The 24,033-nt window shown below is 43.4% G+C and overlaps 2 protein-coding genes across 2 annotated transcripts; one reads left to right on the top strand and one right to left on the bottom strand.

The window, feature by feature from the left end:
* The first annotated feature begins 728 nt into the window (after positions 1–728).
* On the top strand, positions 729–15,116 carry LOC146176864 (uncharacterized). The gene is made up of 6 exons (XM_084582987.1): positions 729–929; positions 3,073–3,124; positions 5,657–5,745; positions 10,276–10,371; positions 10,674–10,724; positions 14,862–15,116. The coding sequence occupies exons 1-6, from the start codon at positions 864–866 to the stop codon at positions 14,916–14,918; spliced, it is 411 nt and encodes a 136-aa protein (XP_084439113.1). The 5' UTR covers positions 729–863; the 3' UTR covers positions 14,919–15,116.
* A 138-nt stretch (positions 15,117–15,254) lies between these two features.
* On the bottom strand, positions 15,255–18,988 carry LOC146176863 (uncharacterized). Its single transcript, XM_084581410.1, has 4 exons — positions 18,983–18,988; positions 18,374–18,515; positions 17,474–17,611; positions 15,255–15,781 (listed from the first exon to the last, which is right to left on the bottom strand). The coding sequence occupies exons 1-4, from the start codon at positions 18,986–18,988 to the stop codon at positions 15,663–15,665; spliced, it is 405 nt and encodes a 134-aa protein (XP_084437536.1). The 3' UTR covers positions 15,255–15,662.
* Between the last annotated feature and the right edge of the window lie 5,045 nt (positions 18,989–24,033).

Below are 24,033 nucleotides of genomic sequence, written 5' to 3'. Positions count from 1 at the left end.
GTTACGGCGAAGAAATTCAGCCCTCGTAGATTAGTGCTTTTGAGAAGAAAATGCTGCGGTGTTGAGGGCCTTCCGTCGTAGAAGGTGCGGTATTCGTAGAAGTGTTTCATCTCCAATTAAAAGGCAGTTCAAGAGGTTTTACAACTCGATGAGCTTAAAGAGGATGATTGTACGGAACCTATAAGTAAAGATTGCGAAGTAATTTGAATTGCTGGTTTAATAGCCGAATAAAGTGACGTAGGTGTTCTAACCGGCCCGCAGTGCAGAGCGCGGGGCTACGGCCGCCAAAATGGTGTCAAGTAGACCGACAATTAGTTTCAATTGAAGAAGCTGCTGCATGAAGGGAGAAATCCAATGTTATTGAATGTATATCTGGAGAAACCCAATGGAGCCTAGTCTCATTAAAAAAAAAATCATGCATGCTACTAATAGAACTCAAAATTGGTTCCATCTCCAAAGTACAAGCCTGAAACCACCATTTGATGTGGCCTGTGGTTTGGAAAGTGTGCTTGGAGGGGTGGGGAGAGGGGGGTACGAGGGATTCTACATCATGGCACGAAATACATTATCTTCTACGAAGAGAGCATCCGCCCGTGCCGTATATTACTTCCACACTGCCTTGTTTACGCGACGCTTCTCCCCCTTGTCCGGAAACTTCGCACACGGAGTCTGGTGATAGCCGCGTCTTCCACCATGACGTCACTTCCGGGATGTCGTACGCTGGCAGCGCGCGCGTTTGTCCTTTGTGAGACGCTACGCTATACGTCGGGTGGTGGGGCTTATGTGTTGAGAAGTAAATTAACTAAGCGATCAAGAAAGTAAGGAGCTGCTAACATAGGCGGAGAAGAAAAAAAGGAGAAGCTATGAAGAAATTTTTGGGATATTTCGAGCTGAGGACCGGCAACATATTCATTGGATTGGTGTCTGTGGTGAGCACATAATACTTTTTGTCCCTCAGAAATATTTTTATACGTGCCGCCTTAGTCTGACTAGTACGGAGCCCAGAAGTAAACGAATTTATTGCGCAGATTTCTCTCCCGGTTGGATCTGGCGCCTCAGTGTAGAGCTATATTTATTCCAGGAAGATAGCTCGTAAGCAGTTCACTAGGGTTGCGGGCATTGGAAAGAGAGGTTTTGTGGAAACCTTTGCACTCAGAGCTATGCTTTGTAACAAAAGCATATACCTAATTGCATTCATGAGGTGATGGATTTAAGCTTTAAGTAACATTTCATCATTAAATTCCACGCAGTTCAGATGAAAGAGCTCATAGAATCCATAAATTGATTCAGCGGTGATTGCAGCATCCACGCAGAGGTTGAATGCAGGCTTATATGACGGATGGAGCCGTGTATTAGATTTGTTTTTGATTACCTGAAAACAAGGTTACCAAAAATTCATTACCTACTCGAATAGTTAGAAATATGCTGGTTAATGCATTAACATGCCTTCTTCATGCAGTGAAGTTTAGTTCATTTGCGAGACCACGGACGTTTTGGTGCGTATCGTTTCTTGCTAATACATTGGAGAGGCATGCTGTGGTCACAGGGTACATGGTGGAAACATCGCTGTGTGGCATTATGTCCTTGCCTAACGTTTACTGCACTATTGTTTGGAAATATGGTGAAATATATCCAATTATCAGTAATTCAATACCAATAATCCTCGAGAAGAAAGCAAATAAGCCCACTATATTTTAACAGTACACCCTAATAGAGCCAAAAGCAGGATGATTATAAAATGGCACAGCCTAAACTGAAACAACGCAGTCAGCTGGGAAATGAAAACGTTAAGCGCAAAGACCAACAAAGGAGAAAGGGAAGTGAATCAGGGGACGAACGTGAAATAAAGATGTCACTTGTGAAAAACCCTATGAGTTACAATAACCTCATACTGGTTTCTTATACTAAGCTCGTACAAATCTCATACCATCTCATACAAATATCATTCAACGTATGAGAATCATATGAGATTGTATGAGATATATATGAGTTTAGTGTGAGAACCTGTATGAGGTTATTGTGACTCATACGGTTTTTCGCTAGGGGTTTTATTCAAAATTAAGAGCTATTGCCCATGGCGTATCTTGTCACTAGAAGGCGAAGTTGTATTTGTTGAGAGTAACAATGTGTATACCTGTAGAAGGCAAAATGAGTAGTAGGTAGAAGACATTCAGATCGGTTGATGGAACAAAGAAGTTTGGGAGGACAAGGATAAGCTAACACAGGGCAATGTTAATCGTATAGATGTGAGAAAGGCCTTTTACCCTGCAGTGGGTGAATTTAAGATGATATTGGTGATGTAAGAACAGTAGCAAACCGTTTTTGGAGCTATGTCGCCTTAAAGTAGCTCTTAATTCGCTGCGCGTGAATAATGATTTTTTACATTTATATTGATTCTAAGCCATTTGTGTCAGCTTTTAAGATTTTTTATCGTTAGGGTACACTGAGTAAAAATAATTATGATAAAAATCTATCCTAGAACATGTCTAATTAAGTGCATGACTGATTTAATTGATTTTTGTGACACTGTCCTAAAAGAAGGGCTTTGCATCAAATATTTCTTTATTCAGGTCAGCTTTAAATTGCCCGTGCAGATGCAGATGAGGCTTAATGAAGGGCCAGTACCCGGAAGGAGACTTGAGGAGGCTCCGAATTGCAACTGGGGCGGCTATTTAAGTGCGCGGTCGTTTTTAGTTCCCGAAGAAGTCCTTTGGCTTTTTTTTTCGAACATGTCGCTACTTTGAGATTAGCTTCCAAGCAATCACTCTTTCCACTTGCTCCCCATTTTCTAAAAATAACATATCGGGTTTATCTTCACCAGATCCCCGTACTGACGCAATGCGGCTCACGGTTTATACTTTTCTGAAGTGTTTTTGAGTAGTGTGACATAATTTATCAGAAATTGGAGCGTATTGCATGCTTCGTAGTGAAGAATTATGAGTAGCATCTAATACATTGTGATTTCACGGTACCTGAATGCACGCCTTGCTTGCAGCCACTGATTATATGACATGCGGCACCAAAGGTGTAGTAACGAATGGTTTAATTTTTGTACGCTATTTTCTTCAACAGTTGCAAAGTATTTTCATCATCCTGGCGGGCTCAGCCTCCTACGCCGAATCGTGTAAGTATGTCTGCTGAATCTTGTTTAATGAAAGCAAACAGGGCAGTGGGGTATGTGAAAATGCCAAGGGTGGGTTTATAAGAGCGGCAGAATATAGCAGAAGAAAATATGAGCGATGCAGAAAAAAATGAAAGTAGCAAAAATATTTGTGCCGTAGGTATTTGCAAAGTATTATAGGTGGTGTTCAGAGCTACAATAAGACAAGCGGTATTCCTTATTTTCTTTGTTTCGGAATCTTGATTTGTTACAGGAACATCTGCTCTCAGGAGAGAGAGACGAAGGGCTGAAGAAGGTTAATACTCATTACGAAAAAATTTTTATTCGCGGATCGTAACTTCTTGTGCTCATATAGGCAGCGTGGCTTTCTTTACCTCGGGTCAAATTATTGTTTTTATAACTGTGTTATCTAATGATCTCTCCTCCAGCTAAATGACAATGATGTTGACTGCGATTGAGAATCGATAGATGTGACTGTTAGAAGAAGAGCTCTTAGATCGTGTTGTGAAGCTTATCCCGTAGGGTACATGTATCAAAAGGGTGGTCAGATAGAAACGAAATTCGCAGTTCACGCCATTTGAATTCAGTAATAACATATTCTGTCTCGTTGTGGTGAGTTGGACAATTCCTTTTCTGCTCTGCGCTTTCTCACAGGCCTGAAGCGATGCTGTGCTTTCAAAGTGCTTTAACTGACGGATTATCGAAATGGCGGTACTGCTGTCAACGCTATATTTCTGTAGTCGCTCGTATTCTTACGTGCCTTTAGTTAGAGTTCTTGTACGACTTTTCTTTTAGTTTGATTACCAGAAAACTCACTTGTGGGCGTTTTTTTGCTCATGAAATGAAATATTCTTTGATATTTTGAAGAATAATCTTTTGACCACACTGGTTTACTAAATGGCAATGATGTTAACTGCGATTAAATATCGGTAGCTGTATACTGTTAGAAGAAGAGCTCTTAGATCGGGTTGCGAAGCTTATCATTTAGGGCACGTGTATCAAAAAAGGTGATCAGATAGAGACGAAATTCGCACTTCACGACGCTTGTATTCAATAATATCAAACTCTGCTTTAGTTTCAAACTGCGACCTTGTTGGCAAGTATTCTTTCTCTCTGCAGATGATTTCTGTTGCTCATGCGATCTAAGAGCTATGGTCAGAAAGTCAAAAGAGAGATGCGAAGACAGAACCGGCGCAAAATATTCCCGGAAATATTTTTACGTTCACTTCGCTATTGGGAGGGAGCCATCACGAAATAAATGTTCGAGCAGTGATATGTACGAAATGTAGGTTATACTTCGCTATGCAAATTCTTATCCTTCATTAATTCAATTTTGGTGCCACGCCACTTGTGGCCCATGATGCGTCTTTATAGAGTCAACGACTTCTTGTGTTGTGTTGCAACATGTTTTAACTGTATACCCCGTGTGCTTCTCACGAAGAACACCGTGCCTCCTGCCCTTTTATGTGACGCCATGAAAATAACATAGAAGAATTCATATGTATGTACGATGATGATTACACATACACTGAACACGACTAACAGTCCAATTGTTCAGATAGGGCACTGTCTTAGAGATACAAACAGACCACTCGCACAAAGAACGGTGCATTTGAAAGTCAGGAAAAATCACAATCAAAATACCGGTGCTTCAGCCGGAGGCCAAATTCGCAAGTAATATGAATGCATGGACAGAGACCTTGGACCTCTCAGTATCTGCATCTGAGAGGCCGCGCTACGCAGCCGTTCAAGTCAAAACGTTGCCGACCCTTCCTGTTTTCTGAAGGCGTAACGGGCTCGCATCCACTTTAGGGAGGACCTTTAAATCAACTTCTGTTGGTGGTAAATGCGTGTTTTCTCCTATATATATATATATATATATATATATATATATATATTACATGCATAACCAAACAGCGCAAGGGGAATCAAATGGAGTGAATATTGTTGCTCGTTGTTTACTGAGTATAGTAATTTGACGGAGTTGTTTCCAATGTCCCTTAAGTGACCGTAAGGCTCGCTCTCTGAACCAGCCATAGCCTCGGTAATATATTTAGAGAAATGATACAAAAAGTTGTCACTGGAATCACACTTCTATGCAGGTCGAACTGCAGGCGAAATAGGAGTCATTTGATGTGGCATGTGTCACAGAACACATTGGTTCTTTGCCTTGCAAAATCTAGTAAATATCTAACAGTAGACAGTGTCCTTAAAACTGGGACCTTTAACACAAAAGCCTTGTGCCATTCTGGAAGGGCACCGTGCTAGCCAGGAAAGTTATTAGGCGGAAGTGACCGAGGAAACTACCCACATTATGCTATGAGAGAAAACGAGTGCAAGAGAAAGTTTAGCAATGCCACAGTGATACAAATTTGGCATAGGTCTGGTAAATACCGTCCAATAGTTTCTGCTAGTTGAAAGAGTTGACATATCTGCATATTTTGGAGTCCATTTAAAAACTGAACAATTTGAGAAAATCCTTTAAAGTGTCTGCATTGCTTGCCTAACTAATACTGGGAACGTTTTCTTTTACAGTGCACTTTTCAGATTTCCACCTAACATGGATATGCATGGCGGCTCTGCTTCTCATTGTATCTCTACTCTTCGTCAAGGGAGTTGGAGACGTAAGTGTACTTTGCATGATTTCCTTCTTCTAACCTCAAAACCTAGAGACCTTTGTATTCATGTTGCACTGTCGATAACCTTGCCACTGCGACTAACTAACGATATCGCAGTAAGTGAGGCACTCGGTTCGAGGCATTGGATGAGGATCATAGTCAACCGTGCGGACAAAATTCGCGTCCTTCAGTACCTTATAAAAACCGTCCACTTCGATCTCATTTAGCGTAAATCATTCATTGTTAACTTGAACGCGCAAAATAATCCTGACTCCTCGAAAGTGCAAAGGAGAAGACATAATACAATCAGCCCGTTTCTGTAGTCATATCGAAAACTTTCGAGATCGATTGCCTTCGAGTATTGCTGTAAAAATACGTGACCTTACATTCTCTACACAGCTGATCACCAAACGTTTTGGTAGCCCCTCACACATCGGTTCACCCAAATAATCCTTTTGGCTCGGATCTAAGAATGTAAAGCACAGTGAAGAGAAATCGGTTAGAATCGTTTGCGAATACGGTAGCATATATCTGAACACTGTATCCTATAACTTGCTAATATCATTTCGTGATACTACAAGGCGCAGATTTCGAGGGTGAGAGGTATATATGTCCCAACGAACAGGAACTAAACAGATGTCACCTTAATATTTGGTACACTTCCAGTACTACCCTGCGCATTCTACCGATATCTCGATTCCTTCCCAATGTTGAAATAACCCTCAAGTTGGCATGGTAACAACCATCAATATAGTTTCCGGGACAACGACCCTCGGGTCACGACAGCAACTGCTACAACTTATAAACCAATGCAAAGAAATTGGTGGCAGGTCAGCTGAGTTAGGCTTGGGTATGCGTAGCGAATTCTAGCAAGCGGATTGTTCACAAAGTCCGACTCTAACGTTTTCATCGTCGGTGCACTGGTTGCAAACCGTATGTTGTGATCGGTAATGGGCGCGTATTCTTGGAGTCTTCCCAATCTTCTTGCTCCATTTGACCGGCTCCTTCATCTGATCTCTCTTCTCTCTTTCATTCTACTTCCATTTCGTGGCTCGGTGCAACTAGTTGTCCTGGTTACGGCGCATGCGCAATAGTGACTAGCGAAGCTTACCCGACATGCGCCCCTGACTAGCCTGGTATAAATATCCCTTCAAAACCAAGGAACGGGGTCAACGGCTCTCTCTCCAAACTGATTCACCATATGATGATTAGGACCATGTGCAAAAATGGATTATTTTATTGCAATGTCACAACACGTGTTTTTGTATGCACGGGGTGTATTACAATTGGAGTATGTGTACTGTAATAAATACCAAATTAAACCAAAAAGTGACACAAAATAAATGATGGAACACGTAACAATACAAATGAACCCTCCATAAGCGCATTTGCACAAAGAGTAGCCGTTTCCTCCCCAGTAAGTTTGCCCACTCCCCGATGTCCTAGCGGGTAATGGGCGGTAGCGTAAGTAGGCTAATTGCCCTCACGAAATATCCTTTAATTGCTACTGAGAAGGGGGGCTGAACAAGAAATTGAATTTTCCGCTGTCGACAGAACCAAATTATTAGGCTCAATTTTGAAGCTCGCATGAAGTACTACAGTGGTGAATTCATGAATTAGAAATTTCCCCTTTGGCTACCTGGATATTGTTCGATAGAAGTCAGGGCTTCAAAGGAAATATTTAACAAGGCTATAGAGCTTGTTTCAATACTACAGATGCTGATCGCTCAGAATTGCATCACTTTCCACAAAAATGTTTTACAGAAGTAGCCAGCAGGGAATATTTTCAAATTTCCACAAATTTATAAAACATTTTTGTACTTGTATTTTTTTATAAAACAAAGCAGGGACATATGACACACACGCAGAAAAGACATACATCGCGCTGTGTGTCTTTCTAAAACTTTGTCCTGTTAACTTGGGCTGTTTTATTTTTCGCATTGCAATCATAGCGAAGAGGCTTAAACTATATCTGGCCCTTCCTATCATCTGCCTTTACTAAAAAAAGGCATTATAAGGGCGTAATTACTTATTACCATGCACTCAACAATAGCCATACAGATACGAAGGAAAGCTCTCAAGCCTCGTGGCTGTCAAACAAAATCTTCCTGGAACAGGCTTACAATCTAGGACCACTGAAGAAGGCATATCTTAAGCTACAGCCTACAGTGGTGCATGTACATGGCGCTAGCTAGCGCATGGCAGGAGCATATTTGTACTCCTACGGACAAAACTAAATGGAGCGCTCTTTTTTCTTCTATTATTTTTCAGGCGTTGCATGGTTGAAATTGGCAGTCGTGGTATGTGCGATCCGATACTAGACGCCAGTGCCTTTTCACTAGGACAAATATTGCTTTCTTATCTTCAGTGTAGAAGGCGTGACTTTAATTTGAAAGGAAAAGCGTGCTCCGTTTACTTATCTCTGCACCTGTACATGAGTATAAAAGCATGCCACGTCGCAACATTGCCTTCTCGTTAGTGACAGGTTTATTGGGAAGGAGACCACCAATAAACCCGACAGACGGTCGTCTGTGATGAGAAATGTCAATTTAAAGCACTCATGTTTATTCTAAGCATATAGCAAGCTCGTTTTAAGCACTGCCGTGCACACACAATGCTACAATGTGTGTTATATTACATGAGATTACGCAATTTCACCAACAGCAAGGAACCCCACGCGAATAATGACGACAATGTTACAGAATGTTTTCACTAGTGTCGAATATATACATACGCAGTGAAACTGAGCGCACTGTTTTGTCATAAGTACAATCACGACTTTCCTATCGGAGAAGACGAAACGTTTTTTGCCCGGCAGAAACAGCACTAACCTTCGCTACCGGCACGCACATACTTAGGTGAAGGTTTAGTTAAACTGTTTACACTATTAAAAGAAAAGCTTGCTCCATGACATTCTTCCGCATCTGTAGGTAAGGAGGGAGGTTGCCATGCACAAACTTGTGAAAGCCATCCTTAGAGGTGGTAGCGGCCGCACTTAAGTATCAGCAATATGATGTTGCGGTGGTTAATTCTCCCAATCGATGCTTTCGTTTTCTTTCGCTTCGGCCGAGGAATTTGACCTCTTCCTGCGATGGAGCTTTCAGAGACCCGAATTACTGACACTTTTGCAGCTTGCGTGCTGATTTGTTGCAGTTCGTTCCGGATGATATGTTACAAAAACTCTGCGAGTAGCAAGAGCGCCGAGATGCTCGCAGACTCAAGGCCACTTTGTCACATTCAACGCAAGCACTGAAGGCGTATGCAACGTCACACATTATTCTTCAGCCACCTGCGCCAGTTCTCCCTCCCTGGAAATTTATACAGTTAGGAGACAACAAGCCAACTGACATCCGCAGACCGACGTCTGCCAACTCTGCATCGTTGCTACGCCAGAGATTTGAAGAGCAAGATACTAACCTGCCTCAAGATTCCATAGTAGTGTACGTAGATGGAAGCCTGCAAGGCTGTGAAGCCAAAACGGCAATCCACTGTCCACGGAGACCTATCCTGAATCAGACAACTACGTTTCAGCTTTCAGAACCACTTACATCTTTCTGCGTTGAGCTTGTGGCAGTTCAAGAGGCACTCTGCTCCTTGACTTCTATAACCATGCTCCCTACAGCCCACATTGTCATCCGCACTGACGCACTACATGCAGTACGTCAGCTCCGACGTGTCAGCCGCTGCCCTAAAATTTGCCAGGACATCCACCAGCTTGCGGCGCGCATCCCACAGTCAATACGCATTGAGTGGGTCCCACGGGATCTGCTGCCTTCCCAAAGTCAAGCTGATTTTGCAACCCGCCTCGTGAACCAAGACGCATCAATCCCACGGCGTCTCGAAGTCGACGACGCTACCCTCCTTTTGTCAAGAAAGGAGCACCTCCGGCGCCGCACACGTGCACTTATCCCTCCGTGTGCGATATCCCTTCCCCGCGGTCTCACCCGTGCAGAGGAGGTTGCGCTTAGGAGGATCCGGGTCGGTGTTGCCCTTACACCAGCTGTAACTAGGACGTGGTCATACTTCCAACACTTATATCCACGCCCAGGATGCCCGATCTGTAACAACGAAGATGTCGAGGCCGACATCCACCACTTGCTGTGGGACTGCCCAGCACTCAAGCCAACACGAATCCGGCACCTGAGAATAGCTGGCCTTTCAGCAACCAATCCTGCCTCATACGTCACTTGGACGCAGGGACCTCATCATCGCTCACTTCTGGACTTCATAAAATCAGCCAACCTATTTCCATTCATTTAATCATTTATTCATCCTTCATCTCATAACCTACTGATGCCCTGAGGCAATAAATATCGACTTAAAAAAAAAAAAAAAAAAAAAAAAAAAAGAGTCTCCACTGGCTGATACTCGGCTCTATTAGACTGAAAATTCATAAAAATATAGCCCGAATAATGACTAATTCTTGATCGGACAGGTCCTTGAATTTCTTTATCATCCTGCTTTCTGCGCTGCTAAATATTGAATGCTGTTTCAAGACATGTGCAAATATTTTAAGAATTAATAAACCTTTTTCAGAAAATTTCCCGCCTTATGGTTCCATGGATACTGGCCATGGTTCCTTTTATTCTCTGGCTGATCGGAGCCGCCGTTTGGGCTGCCATTAATCCCAAGGTGAGGGGCTTACAATACTAAAATTACGAGTTGTTCATATCAACTTCTTACCTCGTTCTTACCACGTTCCTTACCTCCTTACTTCTTACCACGTTCTTACCTCGAACTTTTGCTGATAAATTTTTCTTACAGGGCTCACACATTACAATGATTGGTAGTGTTAGCAAATGAAGCTCCCAAGTGGTTCGCTTAATTGTGGTTGGGACTGAGGCATCAATATCGGGGAACAGAGTCGAGCATTCAAAATATGTAAGAGAGTCTGATCAGAAAGGGCGCATATGAATATTGGTCGAATTTTTCAGATGATGGATCCTGTAAGCTCCTCGCTGATGTTCGCCTATGCCATCATAGAGGTAAGAATGCGTCTGAGAACGCGCACTTTTTTCATGTCGGGCCATTTGCCCTGCTGTTTATTATCCAACCTAGTAATGAACGCAGTATATATATATATATATGAAGGAAAGAAGCCATCAGTCGGCGAGGCTAAGGAAAGCATTGGGGATTGTACTTTATCTTATTTTTTTTAATTTTTACTTCGATAATCACATAAATTAGTAATGTAATCTGTTCAGGGGAAAGATAATTAAACACAAAGTAGAAGAAAAAACAACGTGCCGATGGTGGGATCCGAACCCATGACCTCCGAATATCGCGTATATATATATATATATATATATATATATATATATATATATATTGTGAAAGAAGGTGAAGAACCATGTATCCCGGCGTCGGGATACATGGTTCCCACGAGGCTCAGAGGAAGATACTGAAGGTGGCGAGGATCGTCGAGGTGGGCTTGGAATAGACCGGCGTTGATAATATGAGGTTGAAGGCATGTCGCATTCGAAGGTGTCGTAACCACGGCGCTCGTTCTGAAGGCGGCGACGATAGAAGCGGGATAGATGTCCTCGTAATACCACAGTAATAGCAGACTGGTCGGAGGGGGGGGGGGGGGACGCCAAGGTGCGTAATTGGGTTGTGTAGGTTGAGCCATCGCCATTGCATTGACGTGATTGTATGTTGGTGCTGGTTGGGGCGGGGGAACCAAAGAAGGGGAGGATGCAGCGACGTGCGCGTAGGCCGGCGCTGGGCGGATTGCAGAAGGTTCGGATGTCATAGGGCGGCTGATGGTAGCTAACTCTTCTTTAATCATGTTACGGAGAACGGCGTCATTAGGAGGTGCGGAAGAATGATCGCAGCCATGTCGACAGAAAGGATTGAGGGCTTGAAGCTCCTCGCGGATGATTGCTCGAATCATTGCCCGCAGATCAAGGTCAGCAGAGGTAGGACCAGTTGCGAAGCCGGGCTGTAATCGAGAGGACTGCAGCTGGTCGAGGCGTTGACAGGTCGTAATAATTGAATCAACACTTGAAGGATTCTGGGCAACTAAGGTGTGATATGCCATAGCATTGATCCCTTTTAAGACGCGGTGCACACGCTCAGGTTCCGCCATGGTGGGGCTAATGCGCCGACAAAGTGCAAGAACAGCCTCTATGTAAGATGCATATGATTCATCGGGACCTTGAAGGCGGGAAGCGAGCTTGTTTCTCGCGATCTCAGTCCGAACTGCCGGGTCGGCGAAGTATTGGCGGAATTGCTGTTTGAAAGTGGTCCAGTTAGTAGTGTGGGGTTCGCGATTAATGAACCAGTTTCTGGCGACCTCAGTTAGATAGAACGAAGTGTTGAGGAATTTTAAAGCATCGTCACACCGGTTATAGGCACTGCAGCGTTCATATGTGTCAAGACAGTCATCCACGTCTTCGTCACGACGACCAGCGAACAGCGGTGGGTCGCGTTGACGTGTGGGCAGAGTCGGAGGCATCGGTGCAGCTGAGGTAGAGGGTCCGGCCGGGTCGGGATTGCTCTCAGTGGACATGGTTATGGTGGTAGTTGCCAAACGGCGACCGGTACGTAGCTCCGGCGAGAGGCAGCAAGGGGATCGAATTCGACCTCCACCACTTGTGAAAGAAGGCTAGGTTGAGACGGCAAGGTCGTGACGGCAAGGCCAGCGATGCCTTGTCTAGCGTTTTAATCCGGTGACAAAACCCAGGCGCGTGCCGGAGCCGGCGCCGCGGGACGATGATGATGGTGTGTACAAATGAAAGAGGAAGATCATGGCATGTACAAATTAAAGAACATCCACGGAAAGCTCACAATATATATATATATATATATATATATATATATATATATATATATATATATATATATACTGGCATTACTTGACGAAGGCCGGGCCCCGGCTGAAACGTCGGAAATAAAGCGTGGTTTTCGTTTGTGCGCCCCTACCTCTTCTGAACACTGAACGACTGAACTTACCTCTTCTTATACATATTTCTGGATCCTAGAAGACTTTTATGAAATATATATATATACATATATATATATATATATATATATATATATATATATATATATATATATATATATATATATATATATATATATATATATATATATATATATATATATAATGACACCTGTTTGCTTGTAAGAGCAAGAGAAGTCTTGCTGACACACTTATTGTCGGTTGAAATAAAATATGATTCCACTCATCTTTTCTTTGTGGCGATACAAAATCCTACCCTGGTAAAGCTTAGGTATCACATTGCCATTCATGTGAAACAATGAAGAAGGAGAAGAAGTGCACTCCTAAGTTTGACCAGGTTAGGATTTTGTATCACCACAAAGAAAAGATGACGAGAGAGATAGTGGAATCATATTTTATTTCAACGGAAAATAAGTGTGTCAGCAAGACGTCTCTTGCTCTTTCAAGCAAAGAGGTGTCTTTTTTGAGTGACTTTTTGTGCAGCAGGTGAACCCAGGGGTTGTCTCACGTGATTGTTTCGTTTTCTTCATGTTTGTTCTTATCTAGGCCTCGGAGTAAAGAGCTTAGGCATAGGTGTGAGTCAGCGCTTGTACTGTAGCATTCTTTAACTTGTGCTCTGTCTTCGTGTTCGTGCTGTTTAAATTAGTAATGGTTACTGAGGCGTGATCTTTTTGTTATCGCTGTGGTTATAATCCTGTGCAATGCACTAAATCGTTTTCACTGGCCATTTTAATGCCACCTAAAGCAGTATCGGTAGCTGCCAGCACGTTGAACAAGAGCGACATGTCTAGACGATGCAGAAATACGGGAAGTTAAGCTAGTTGGTACGTGATTACAAATTACGAGCGCTGCGAGGAAAAACAACGAGAGAGGAAGGACAAGGACTGGCGCTACTATCAACTGAAAGTTTATTCGAAGAAACACAGGTTAAATACTCGCAGAAGACATCTGAAGGCACATGCGCTTCACAGATTTTTCCTAGGTATCCAGATATGAAATCTCACAATCTTGGATGCTTACAGATGGTGAGCTCACGCAGGTGTCACTGTTCCTGTGGATATGATATGACTCTGACAATTCTCTAGTCATTTGATCTTTGTGTCTAAACTTAAACCTGGTTTAATTTAAATGTGGTAGGCATTTTTTCTTACTAGGCACATTTGACCCACTAGGTTTGTTCAAATGACAGTCTCTATAATGAAGGGCCAAATTGGATGAAGGGGCACTATTCAAAGAGGTGTTATGTTGGCGCAGGCGCGTATTAAAGCATTTGCCGGTTTCCCTATGTAACTTTTTCCGCATTTAATAGGTACTTCATACACAACCCCTTCTTCACATGAGACAAAACGCAAATCCTGGTCCACTTGGCACGCACTTTTTCTTGTACTTTTTTTGTTTCTGATCCCTAGCCTTTCTATCAACAACTGCACAAATTTTACCTAGCTTATTAGGAACCGAAAATAACACTAACTCTATATCTATTGCCGATTTGCTTAAGCCTATGGGATAACCGATGGATATACGGGATCACTGCATACTTCTTTTTATCGCTACTGATATAGACCTGGGTATCCTCTACCAAAAAACTTAATCTTGCTTAGGATTTTATTGGTAGCTAGAATTATAACATCCAATTATCACATCCCGCTAACCTTAACCTTTGGACCTGTTGTGTTCACGCTATAGATAGCAGTTACAAACAACAGGTCCAGAGGTTAAGGTTAGCGGGCTTCCCGATGAATATAATAATTCTAGTGGCAATAAAATCCTAAGAAATATTAAGTCTTTTGTTAGAGAGGATATACAGGTCCATATCAGTAGCGATAGAAAGAAATATTTGCAGTCTAGGCGATAAGGCATCGATGTGTGTAATTCCCATTGTTGTTCTTTTTTGTTCTGGTGTAGCATAACAATAAAAGCAACTCTGTACTTCCGCCCTACCGCATATATTTACAGTTGTGGTGTTCGATCAGAATAATGTACGATAAGAAGGATCGAAAAAAATTAGCGCTTGATTGCTGGCAGATAGCTTGCATACCTCTGTAAAATTGACTTAATTTATTATGCACAGGAAGCACAGTCCTCTTCGCTAATTGCCAAATAGAAGAAACATATCAGATGTTAGCTGACGGATACTGTGTCTGTGCATTTTTTACAGTCGTACTTCCTGTCGTGTGGAATCTTCTACCACCGGTTGCTGGTTCGTGAGCACTAAGGAAGAACAGCAGTTTGGGAGAGCACAGCAAGCTGAGCTATTTGGAATCATGGATGGCTTAGATGCGAGTCATCACAAGAAGCAGACTTGACAGCTGCCCGATGAGCCTGATGATAGTCGTACTCGGGCGCATCCGCTGTTGTACATATTCATCTATTATGAATAAACAAAATCCCTAATTTAGACGCACCACCAGAATTTTTGCCATCTTAATGTTTTTCCGTAGCCATTTTGAGGCCGTAAAACTAGATAATTCTTTATTTACGTAAAAGCGAAACGTACCGACATAGAAGTTACAAGGGTCCGTTAAGTGTGATTTGTAGCGGTATAGGGACATTTCCCTTTTGTATAGCTCTCGCATACCACCGCTGGATACATTCGCGCTTACGCACTTTCCGATTGCAAAGTTATGGCAAGGCCTTCCACCATAGTAAGCATGATTAGAGAATGGAGTAGACAGAGATTTTATCAGTTTAGTTTATCCCTTTATTTGCGCTTTGGAAGATTAAAAGCTTTGAGGTTTTTCTGCTTTACTTGTTGTAATGAATCAGAGCTCGATTTCTATTAGGATAAAATAATTAATGCCACAATAAAACGCGTCAAAACAAAACTTCTAAAATGTAAACAACTCTTAGATTCAGAAATTATGCAGTGGTAGTCGCCAGGACGACGGCTAACTACTATTCATAAATGTCTGGCTTCTTTTGTGCGAAAAGAATTAAAGCTGTGTATAATGAACTCGGTTCAGGGAGCCTTGAAGTATTTCCTGCAGGTGCAGGTGCGTTGGTTGCAGTACAAGCCGAGGCCGCACTGCCGAATGTCGAGCTGGTCCTCGACGCGGTTTGAGCACTCATCGTTCAGTCCTGGAACAAATGAAGATGAAGTAAGGTACTGGAAGTCGACGTTTGACATGTGGCGGGCATGAATGACTGAGAGGGATGCCACTGCTAAAGTGCCTTGTGTGGTTTGCAGAACGCGTAATCAATAGGTGACCTATAGTAGTATTTTTTCATCGTTTTGTTTCCTTTCTCGCAAGTTCATGCGTGACACATGATCAGCAAAATGGCAATGAAGACTGTCTGGACGTAATAATAATAAGGCTTGCTGCTGGCATTGCTTGATTTAGTGCGTAAGTGCAACCCTGTGAAACTAAATTCTCGCTACCCCCCCCCCCCTACCCCCCCGAGCAAAACCCTACAAGACACTGCTGCTGACCGGTAGAAGACGATGTCTATCATGTGTAGGCGTTAATGACAAGCCTCCTTCGGTGGTCAAGCCAGCGTCAGCCAGGCAGGCGCAAAACTGGTTCCTAATATTTTACCTAATATTCATGGTGTTGACAAAAAAAATAAAGATAACGGCTTTCAACAATATTAGTCATTAATTTGCTAATATAGAGGAAAGCGGCTGAGAAAGAAAGGCGATTTAAGGGCTCATTGCAAGCACGTGTTGTGCGCATGGTGGGAGTAAGGGGCGCTATGTGGGACTGCGGATATCATTGTATCCAGCGGTAGCAGAGGACGCAGAAAGCTACAGTATCCACTCGTACCCAGGAAGGCAAAGAAAAAAAAACTTCTGGCAATTTGTAATGTGGAATGCATTGGAGGTCTTCCCCATTACGTTTATTATGTACAGGTTTTAAGCATAACATGTCCAAAACAGGCTTAAAGGTTTTTACTTGTGCCACTTGGAGCTCCTCCTCAACCATAAGCCGTAATGCAATTGAACAGAATAAAAAAGCGGGCCTAAATACCACTCCGAGCACATTTATTCGAGAGCCAGAAGTATAATCTATAATCCCGTTTGCTTATGAAGGGCCTAGATGATAACAGACACCAAAAATGCCGGCACACGAAACCGCAGAATAGAGAAAAGGCTCTTAGTGGTTAAAGTTGATACCTTCGTAAATATAAAGTATATCGCCTCCTAAAGGTGCTGTTTGTAAGCGGGTAAAAGCAAATCCTTTGTACTAACGTGGTAATTAGGATAATTTAGCAGTGGCGAAAAATTTAGTTTCGAGCCCCTTTAGAAACTAAAACATCCATGAAAGTAATCTCACGCACTATCATTGTTCTCAGAGACAGCTCACTTTGACGATATAAATTCAGTCGCGCACAAATCCAGCACTAACGAATCAGCCCTGCAAGTTTTTTTCCCCTGTTGCTTCGCTTACTGAGCTAATATGACTGAAAGCCCAAAGGCGTGGTCAATCGTTCTGAAAACCGGTCTGTTCTGGATCGATGAGCGTTGCACTAAATATAGTGTGGAAGCGTATACCGCAAGATACCGCCAAATTGTTGTGTAAAAAATAAGGTCCTACATACATGTGGCATCAAGCATATAAGCCTCTATGGGGCAAATTCAGTGCAGCGCCACTTCTATGGCTACACATATTATACTCTTCAGCACTCGTGCCAGATGGGTTACTGGTACGATTGTACCAAAATAACTTGTTCAGTGCCCATACAGCAGGCTATAGTGCCTACACTCTGGTGCTTTAACCCAATACCTTTAGCAAACTTCTTATAAGCACCACAGATTAGACGCGGTCGTACCGAGGTCAAGGACGCACGCATGGCAGCAGCGGCATCCGTCGGCGTAGGGGCGAACCACGCCTTGGCAGGTGGTGTTATCAGGCTCTGGTCCGCACGGGGTCTGCTTGCAGAGCTCGCCGGTGCACGTGTTCTCACGCTCTGTGCGCGGATTCCAACGGGAAAAAATGTATGCGTTTGCGCGACAGACACTTGCAGAGCTAGTACATGCGTGATCTAGTCAGGGATTATTTCCTCAAAATATAGAGCATTAAAATCACGTGAATATAAAATCTCTTTATTCGCAAAACATTTACGAGGCAAGCACAGGATTTGCACCAGAGGAGGATCATATGCGTAAATAAAAAATAAAAACATAAGAAACGCTACAGAGATATAAGGACGCTTGTCATTTCGTAGAACAAAAGGCATGCTTGTTTGTTCACTCAGAGACCACACGAGCTAACTACATTCGAAAGTGTTTAGTGTAGGCAATGATCATATATAGCGTTAAGCTGTAAAACCGTCCTCGTGAAGAATACAAGTGTAGAATAGGGTTTCGGTTCATCCCCATTGCGGGCGTATTGTCCACCACGGCCAACTTTAACCACGGTCGGCTGCAAATATTCTGTGTCCAGCCTATTTATACACAAAATATTTATCGACACGAAGCAGATTTGTATAGACGTTTCTAGTAAGGTCCTCCTGGTCGTCCCCAAACTGCTTACTGGGCGAAAGCATCGCGGAAGCGTAAGCTCACTATATCTGCTCATTAGACATCAAACAGGTGTTTTTTCAGTTGCCTCTAAACGACACAATAATAAATATTTAGCGCTGGTAAAATGGCGGTGTTGCGCCACAAAATAGGCCACATGAAACAACTCAAACCGTGTACCTGCCCCTTCCCCCCCTCCCCTCGCTTACTTTCGGGGTCGATAAAGGCGTTCCAGTTGGGTAGCTCTCCGCAGTCGGGCTCGTTTAAGGAGGTGATCAGTACGAGCGTCATGACGCAGCTACTGGTCACCACGCCCGCCAAGCTGAAGGCAACCACAAATAACCGTGTCTCCTGGAGATGGTAACGCCAGACAAATTTAGTCAGGAAAAAGCAGCACAGAAAGATATTGTCTGAATAAACAAACCGCCATACCACGGGCATGTTATTCCTCAGTGCACTGTATCAAAACTACATTAGAGGAAGTGCTGACACTAACTGTCGTTATGCCTTTGTGTATGGACATTGAAACACACCATTGCTAAAATAGGAGCTCTAAAAAATAGAGCACCGCAGAATCTACATTGGAGGAATCCGAAAGCACGGATGCTGCTGTTGGTTGCTTCTAGTAGCATAATTCACTTTTTGTTTGACCGTTTAAACGGCCTTATACGCCTTATACGCATCATCCAACATACCGTAAGGCTGCGCCCCGACTACTGCGAGGAGCCGAGCCACAGCCTCATTTATCCTCCTAGCGTGACGTCACAAACAGCGAGCGCCCTCTCTCGGTTGCGACACAGCGCCGAGTATGGACTTGCCGCCATCATCCGATGGCGCGAGCTGAAGCTGGAGCCCCGTCTCTCGGTCTGGCGTGACGTCACACGGTCACGTGAAAATGGCGTGACGTCACCGTTGCGGCTCCTGTAAGGACTCACCGCCACCATCCGATGGCGCGAGCTGGGGCCCCGTCTCTCGGTGTGGCGTGACGTCACATGGCCTCGTGAAAGGTCATTTATGGAGGCGCCACGACACACCAAAGGCTCGAAGGGCTAGCAGTATTCTTTCGAAATAATAACTTCGTCTTTTAGCTAGACGTATATGAGCGAGCCTTTGGCTTCAGTCTTTTATTGAGGCGAGCTCGACAGCGTCGACTGAAGTATAACCGTGGCCGGTTCACCAACCACGGCCGAACGCCGTGCGTGCCAGGATTAGTCTTCAAAAGTACTTTAGGGGCTTTCAGAGACTTACTCATTCTTGAGGAAAACATAGTAGAGGGTGGAAGAGCGCCAGGATGAGGGAGAGAGGGATGGGTTGTTCTGTTACTATTGTGCGCACTTGTTTTCCCATTATTTCGATTTGTCAGGGTGCCGTTTTGCATCATCCCAGCGTGCACTTCTCGATTTCAGCTTCGTTTTTGCCTTTTGCTCCCTGAAGCGGTAGGCGTTATGTTTCTCGTGTCGTCAAAACTCAGCGTGTTTTTTTTTTTTTACTTCCAGATTTTTGTGTTTGTGTTGATGTAATTCATTATTATCGACAAAGCTGTAAAGGAGTGTTTCTGAAAGAGGAACAATGTCGGTAGGGTCTATTTGTTTTCTTTGTACTGGATACCTAGAAAAATGAAAAAAAAAAATGAAATGCATAAAGTTAAGCATAAGACAAGAAGAGAGTTGGGTATAGTTAAGAGAATAAGCGAGAGAAAATCACACCCTAGTAAGAACAAAAATAACTAATGGGCATGGGATGCCAATTAAGGGGAAGGCAGGCGCAGCAGAGGGCGGGACAAAGTGAAGAGGGGATCAGGAACATGTATGAGCCGCCCGGAGGGTGAGTAGGGCACGTATATTTAAAGAAATATGGAAGATGCTTTCTACCTCCCGCGTTAGGCTGATGATTATGATGACTCCCAATTGTTAGAAAGCTATGAATTCATAAGTAGGTAGAACTTACGGGCCCGCTTCTAAAGGTTTGAAGAATGCGGCGCCTTCTACGAGCAATGCAGCATTGCCGATACTATTATGCGACAAGGCGACTGCAGTGCAAAGGTATTGAGTAGGGATCACCCATTTACCCTGTGCTGCGCAAGCTACATGCCGTTTATCCCTAATTAATCTCAACCGAATACATAAATTCCTGCAGCCCCTTTATACGCCTGTGTTGGCTAAATATCATGATAGTTACTGTAACACCCGACCTCAGTCGCTTGTTTTTCAGTTTGTGTGCCCTGCCCAAGCCCACTGCCTCCCCTTAGTTTCATTATTAGTTATTGCTATATTATATAATATATTATTGCAATATTTGCATATACAGCCTAATAATTTCCTGATAACATGATATAATTGAATTTAACGTCTCATTTAGCGCATTATTGTCACCGCACATCTGATATTGTATATTAAGCTGATTCCTATTGGACATAAATTTCATATTTTAGATGGAATTCACATCCACGGCATTTATTTGCGAGCGTGACAGGTTAAAGATTAGGCCATGAAATGAACGCTTGCACGGATGGGACAAGTGGCTATTTACATAGACAACACGTGATCTTACACGTGAAGTTGTGCCTTAATACTCAAAGCCAATGAACACGATAGCAGTTAGAGAAGTGCACAGGCAGCTGTCTCGTCTTATCTCCAAGAAAAAGCCTCAATGCCCCATCATGTTTTATTTAATATGTTGACTATATGGAAGAAAAACCGGTTTATTTGAGTCATGACAAATGTCAATTCCACGCGACGTCTTCCGCCATGATAGACTAGTACGGAGCTCCAATGCTGATCCTAAGAATGGCGGTTCGATCCCGCCCTCAAAGGCCATTTTTTAAGGGAAGTGAAAAACAAGGCACCCGTGTACTCCACAAGGTCAGTGACCTCTCCCAAACCTCGGATGGTATAAATTTTAAAAGTCTTCTTCTGCAACCGTCCTCTTGCATTAAGGTGTCGCTAAATTAGTGTTACACCTGAAACAAAATAGTTAGTGCTACGGGCAGCAGGCTCTCAGGAAAGAAAAATCTGCGTGTTTTCTCTTGTATACTCATTCGCATAGCACGCCCAAGAACCAAGTCCTATAAACTTTTCCGCGTTCATTTCGAAAATGAAACCATCGCTGCGAGAAGGACCTTATTGGGGCAAAAGAGCCGTGTAAAGTAATGTCTAGAATTAGTGTACAGTCTGTTTCACACTTACAGGGAAACTAAGATAGTATATACGCCGCAGTTTGTGAATTTCTGCCGCCGAATGAATGGGAGAATCTTCGGCAGCACGAGCCGTCACAAGGGTGCATGCACAAAAAGCATGATTGGCTGCTCTTCGGTACCACCCATTTTCGCCGGCTGAAGGCGACACCATACGGACCTGAAAGCATGGCGGCCACGCGCTCCCAGTTTTTCAGGCTGTACAGAGAGGTCTCGTCATGTCACCGGGCCCTGATCACAAATTGTAGAGAAGGCTATATGGTGTGCGTGTTCAGGATCTAGTTGCCTTGGTTATTTCTTCTATTTCTGTTTGAACGTTTTCTTAACTTAGCGTGAGGGGTAAAAGAATGGGATATTTGTACTAGTGCGTTTGTGGAATAATTGTACGGTCAGCTAGCATGAAGAATTTAGGACTACACTTGATGTAACGCCATTTGCAGACGTGAAATGTTACATACACTTTGGCCAAGCCCATATTTTATTGGTTTCGAATACAATACCATTAGCTCGGATTTGTTCCCCGCACCCATCTTGCACACTTCCTGTCTCTTAATGTTACACCGACAATTTTACATTCTGCAGCCCTCTGCGTTGTCCTCACTTTAGGCTGAACCTTTTAAGTCAGCCTCCATGCTTCTTCCCATGAGTACCCAACATTGCTTTTGTATGTCTGCTACAAAATCGCTGTTGTTGTTGTTGTGGTTGTACGAAGAAGGAAAAGAAAATGCACGGGCCTGCTACTGGCTCTTTAGCTGAGCCACCTCCGCTGCCTCGTGCAGACAGAATAGAAAACAGAGAAGAAAGAAAAGGAAGAGGGAGAGAAAGACGCGCGCCGCAACAACGGCCGTCGTCCACCACATAAGCGGTGGCGAGTGCAATGACGGCCTACAACAGATAAACATTCGGTGGCAGGCCAGCCCCCGCCGCAAGCGGCGGTGACCGACCCGTCCCAGCCCCATCAGGGGAGTTTTTTTGCTACAAAATCGAAGAGCAACCGAAGGTATACGCATAACAAGGAAGCTTGTTTAGAGCACTTTGATCTTAACTAACCTATATTGTACATAGCTGCTACATTACTGGCAGCATGTCGGCTCTCATGTAGAAAAGAGGCAAAGAGCAAACGCACATCATGTCGTAATTATCAAGCATTATCTGCAGGAGTAGAGAAAAGAAACACGACGTCGTACACCCGTATAAAAGACAACTGTACCAGTACGTGAAAAATTGGCAAGCATTATTTGAGGCAAGAATAAAATCACAAATGGTTCGCTCATACTTAAGGGTGCGGCTTAATTGCATTCCTGTCTTACCTTCGTTGCTCCAACTTCCAGCTCGGGTACCTGGCTGAAAAACCAACATGAAGAATATAGTAGTTGAGAGCGTAAGTTTTCGCAGTGTCTTGTCTCTACATCCAAATACAATTCTAAGACCAAGTCAACCTAGCTAATTGTTAAATATTGGCAGGAAGAAGTTTGTATCCCATCCGCCTTGGAGAAAAATGCACATCTGCAGTGGAAAAAAAAAATTCATATTATGAAGCTGCTGAAAACTAGTTTCGGCGAACACCGTAATTATCTACTTATTTCTGGAACTATAGTGAAAGAAAAAAAAAATATTGGCTAAACTAGGCATGGTTTAGACAGCCTGCGTGAGCGTTTCCTGATGCTGATGCTGCATAGGGTGTAATTATAGCGCGTCCAACCTAGTGAGATCTTCGAGACACACTTTCAAAAACTTAATCCCCCCCCCCCCCTCTAAACCTTTTCTTTTTTTGTCGTGGGCTGCATGTTCGTATTGCTACTCCAATGGACGGTCTCTTGGGTGTCGGCAAGTACGGGCGTCCTCCGCGTCACCCTTATCACATTTCAGTTTGCCGGAGAAGTTTTAAGTGAGCCCCAAAGGGCAAATAAAGTTGTTCCTGTCCCTCCTGTGTTATACCGATTTGATGATGGTGTGGGGTACGTTTATAAGCTACAGTTCCAATTCCAGTCAATGACTGCAATGGATTGTTTCACACGTTCTGGAATGCGAATCTGGAGCGATGCCTCGGGCTTTGCAATTAGATGCGTAACAGCCTGTGCAGTCGTTTTCCTTAGTGTCTGGAAACAACGGGCTTTTTTCGCCTTTTGCATTATAATTTATTTTATTTTCCTGAAGTACGCTGCCCCTACACGTCGGTATCCATGCATCCTACAATGCGGCGAATACGTTCACGTGTACGTAAAAGTCAATTAACCCTTATCGTTGACTAGAGCAGAGTCAGCAGGTGCGGAAGGGACCTTTGCAGCTTTTCGAGTTGTTTTGGATTAATAAAAAAATAATCATCCTGGTCCAGGTATCACGTCGGTGCAGTCACTCTGCCAATTAAGCTAGCAGGAAAGCTACAAATAGAGCGGGCAGAGCAACTTTATCGAAAGGTTTTGGTAGAATGCATCCAAGTGTTTAAGGAAACTTGAAGAGTAGAGCACATTAAAGTTAGGCAACATATGCTTATCAATATATAGAGGGTGACTATATGACAACAATAAATAGTGAGGCGATTAATTGCAACAGTCCCTTCATATCGGCGCATGTTGTTGCAGACGTATTAAGGCACTCAAACGATGAAAGAGGTCTTCGTAGCCAATGCACCAGGGCCGAAAAAATTTACGTCAAAGAGGACACCAGATTTTACAG

Source organism: Amblyomma maculatum, chromosome 10, assembly GCF_055883805.1.
Source record: "Amblyomma maculatum isolate TAMU_Amacu chromosome 10, ASM5588380v1, whole genome shotgun sequence".
NCBI lineage: Eukaryota > Metazoa > Arthropoda > Arachnida > Ixodida > Ixodidae > Amblyomma > Amblyomma maculatum.
Note: the sequence above shows the minus strand (reverse complement) of the source record. Positions and strands in the feature narration are given on the sequence as shown.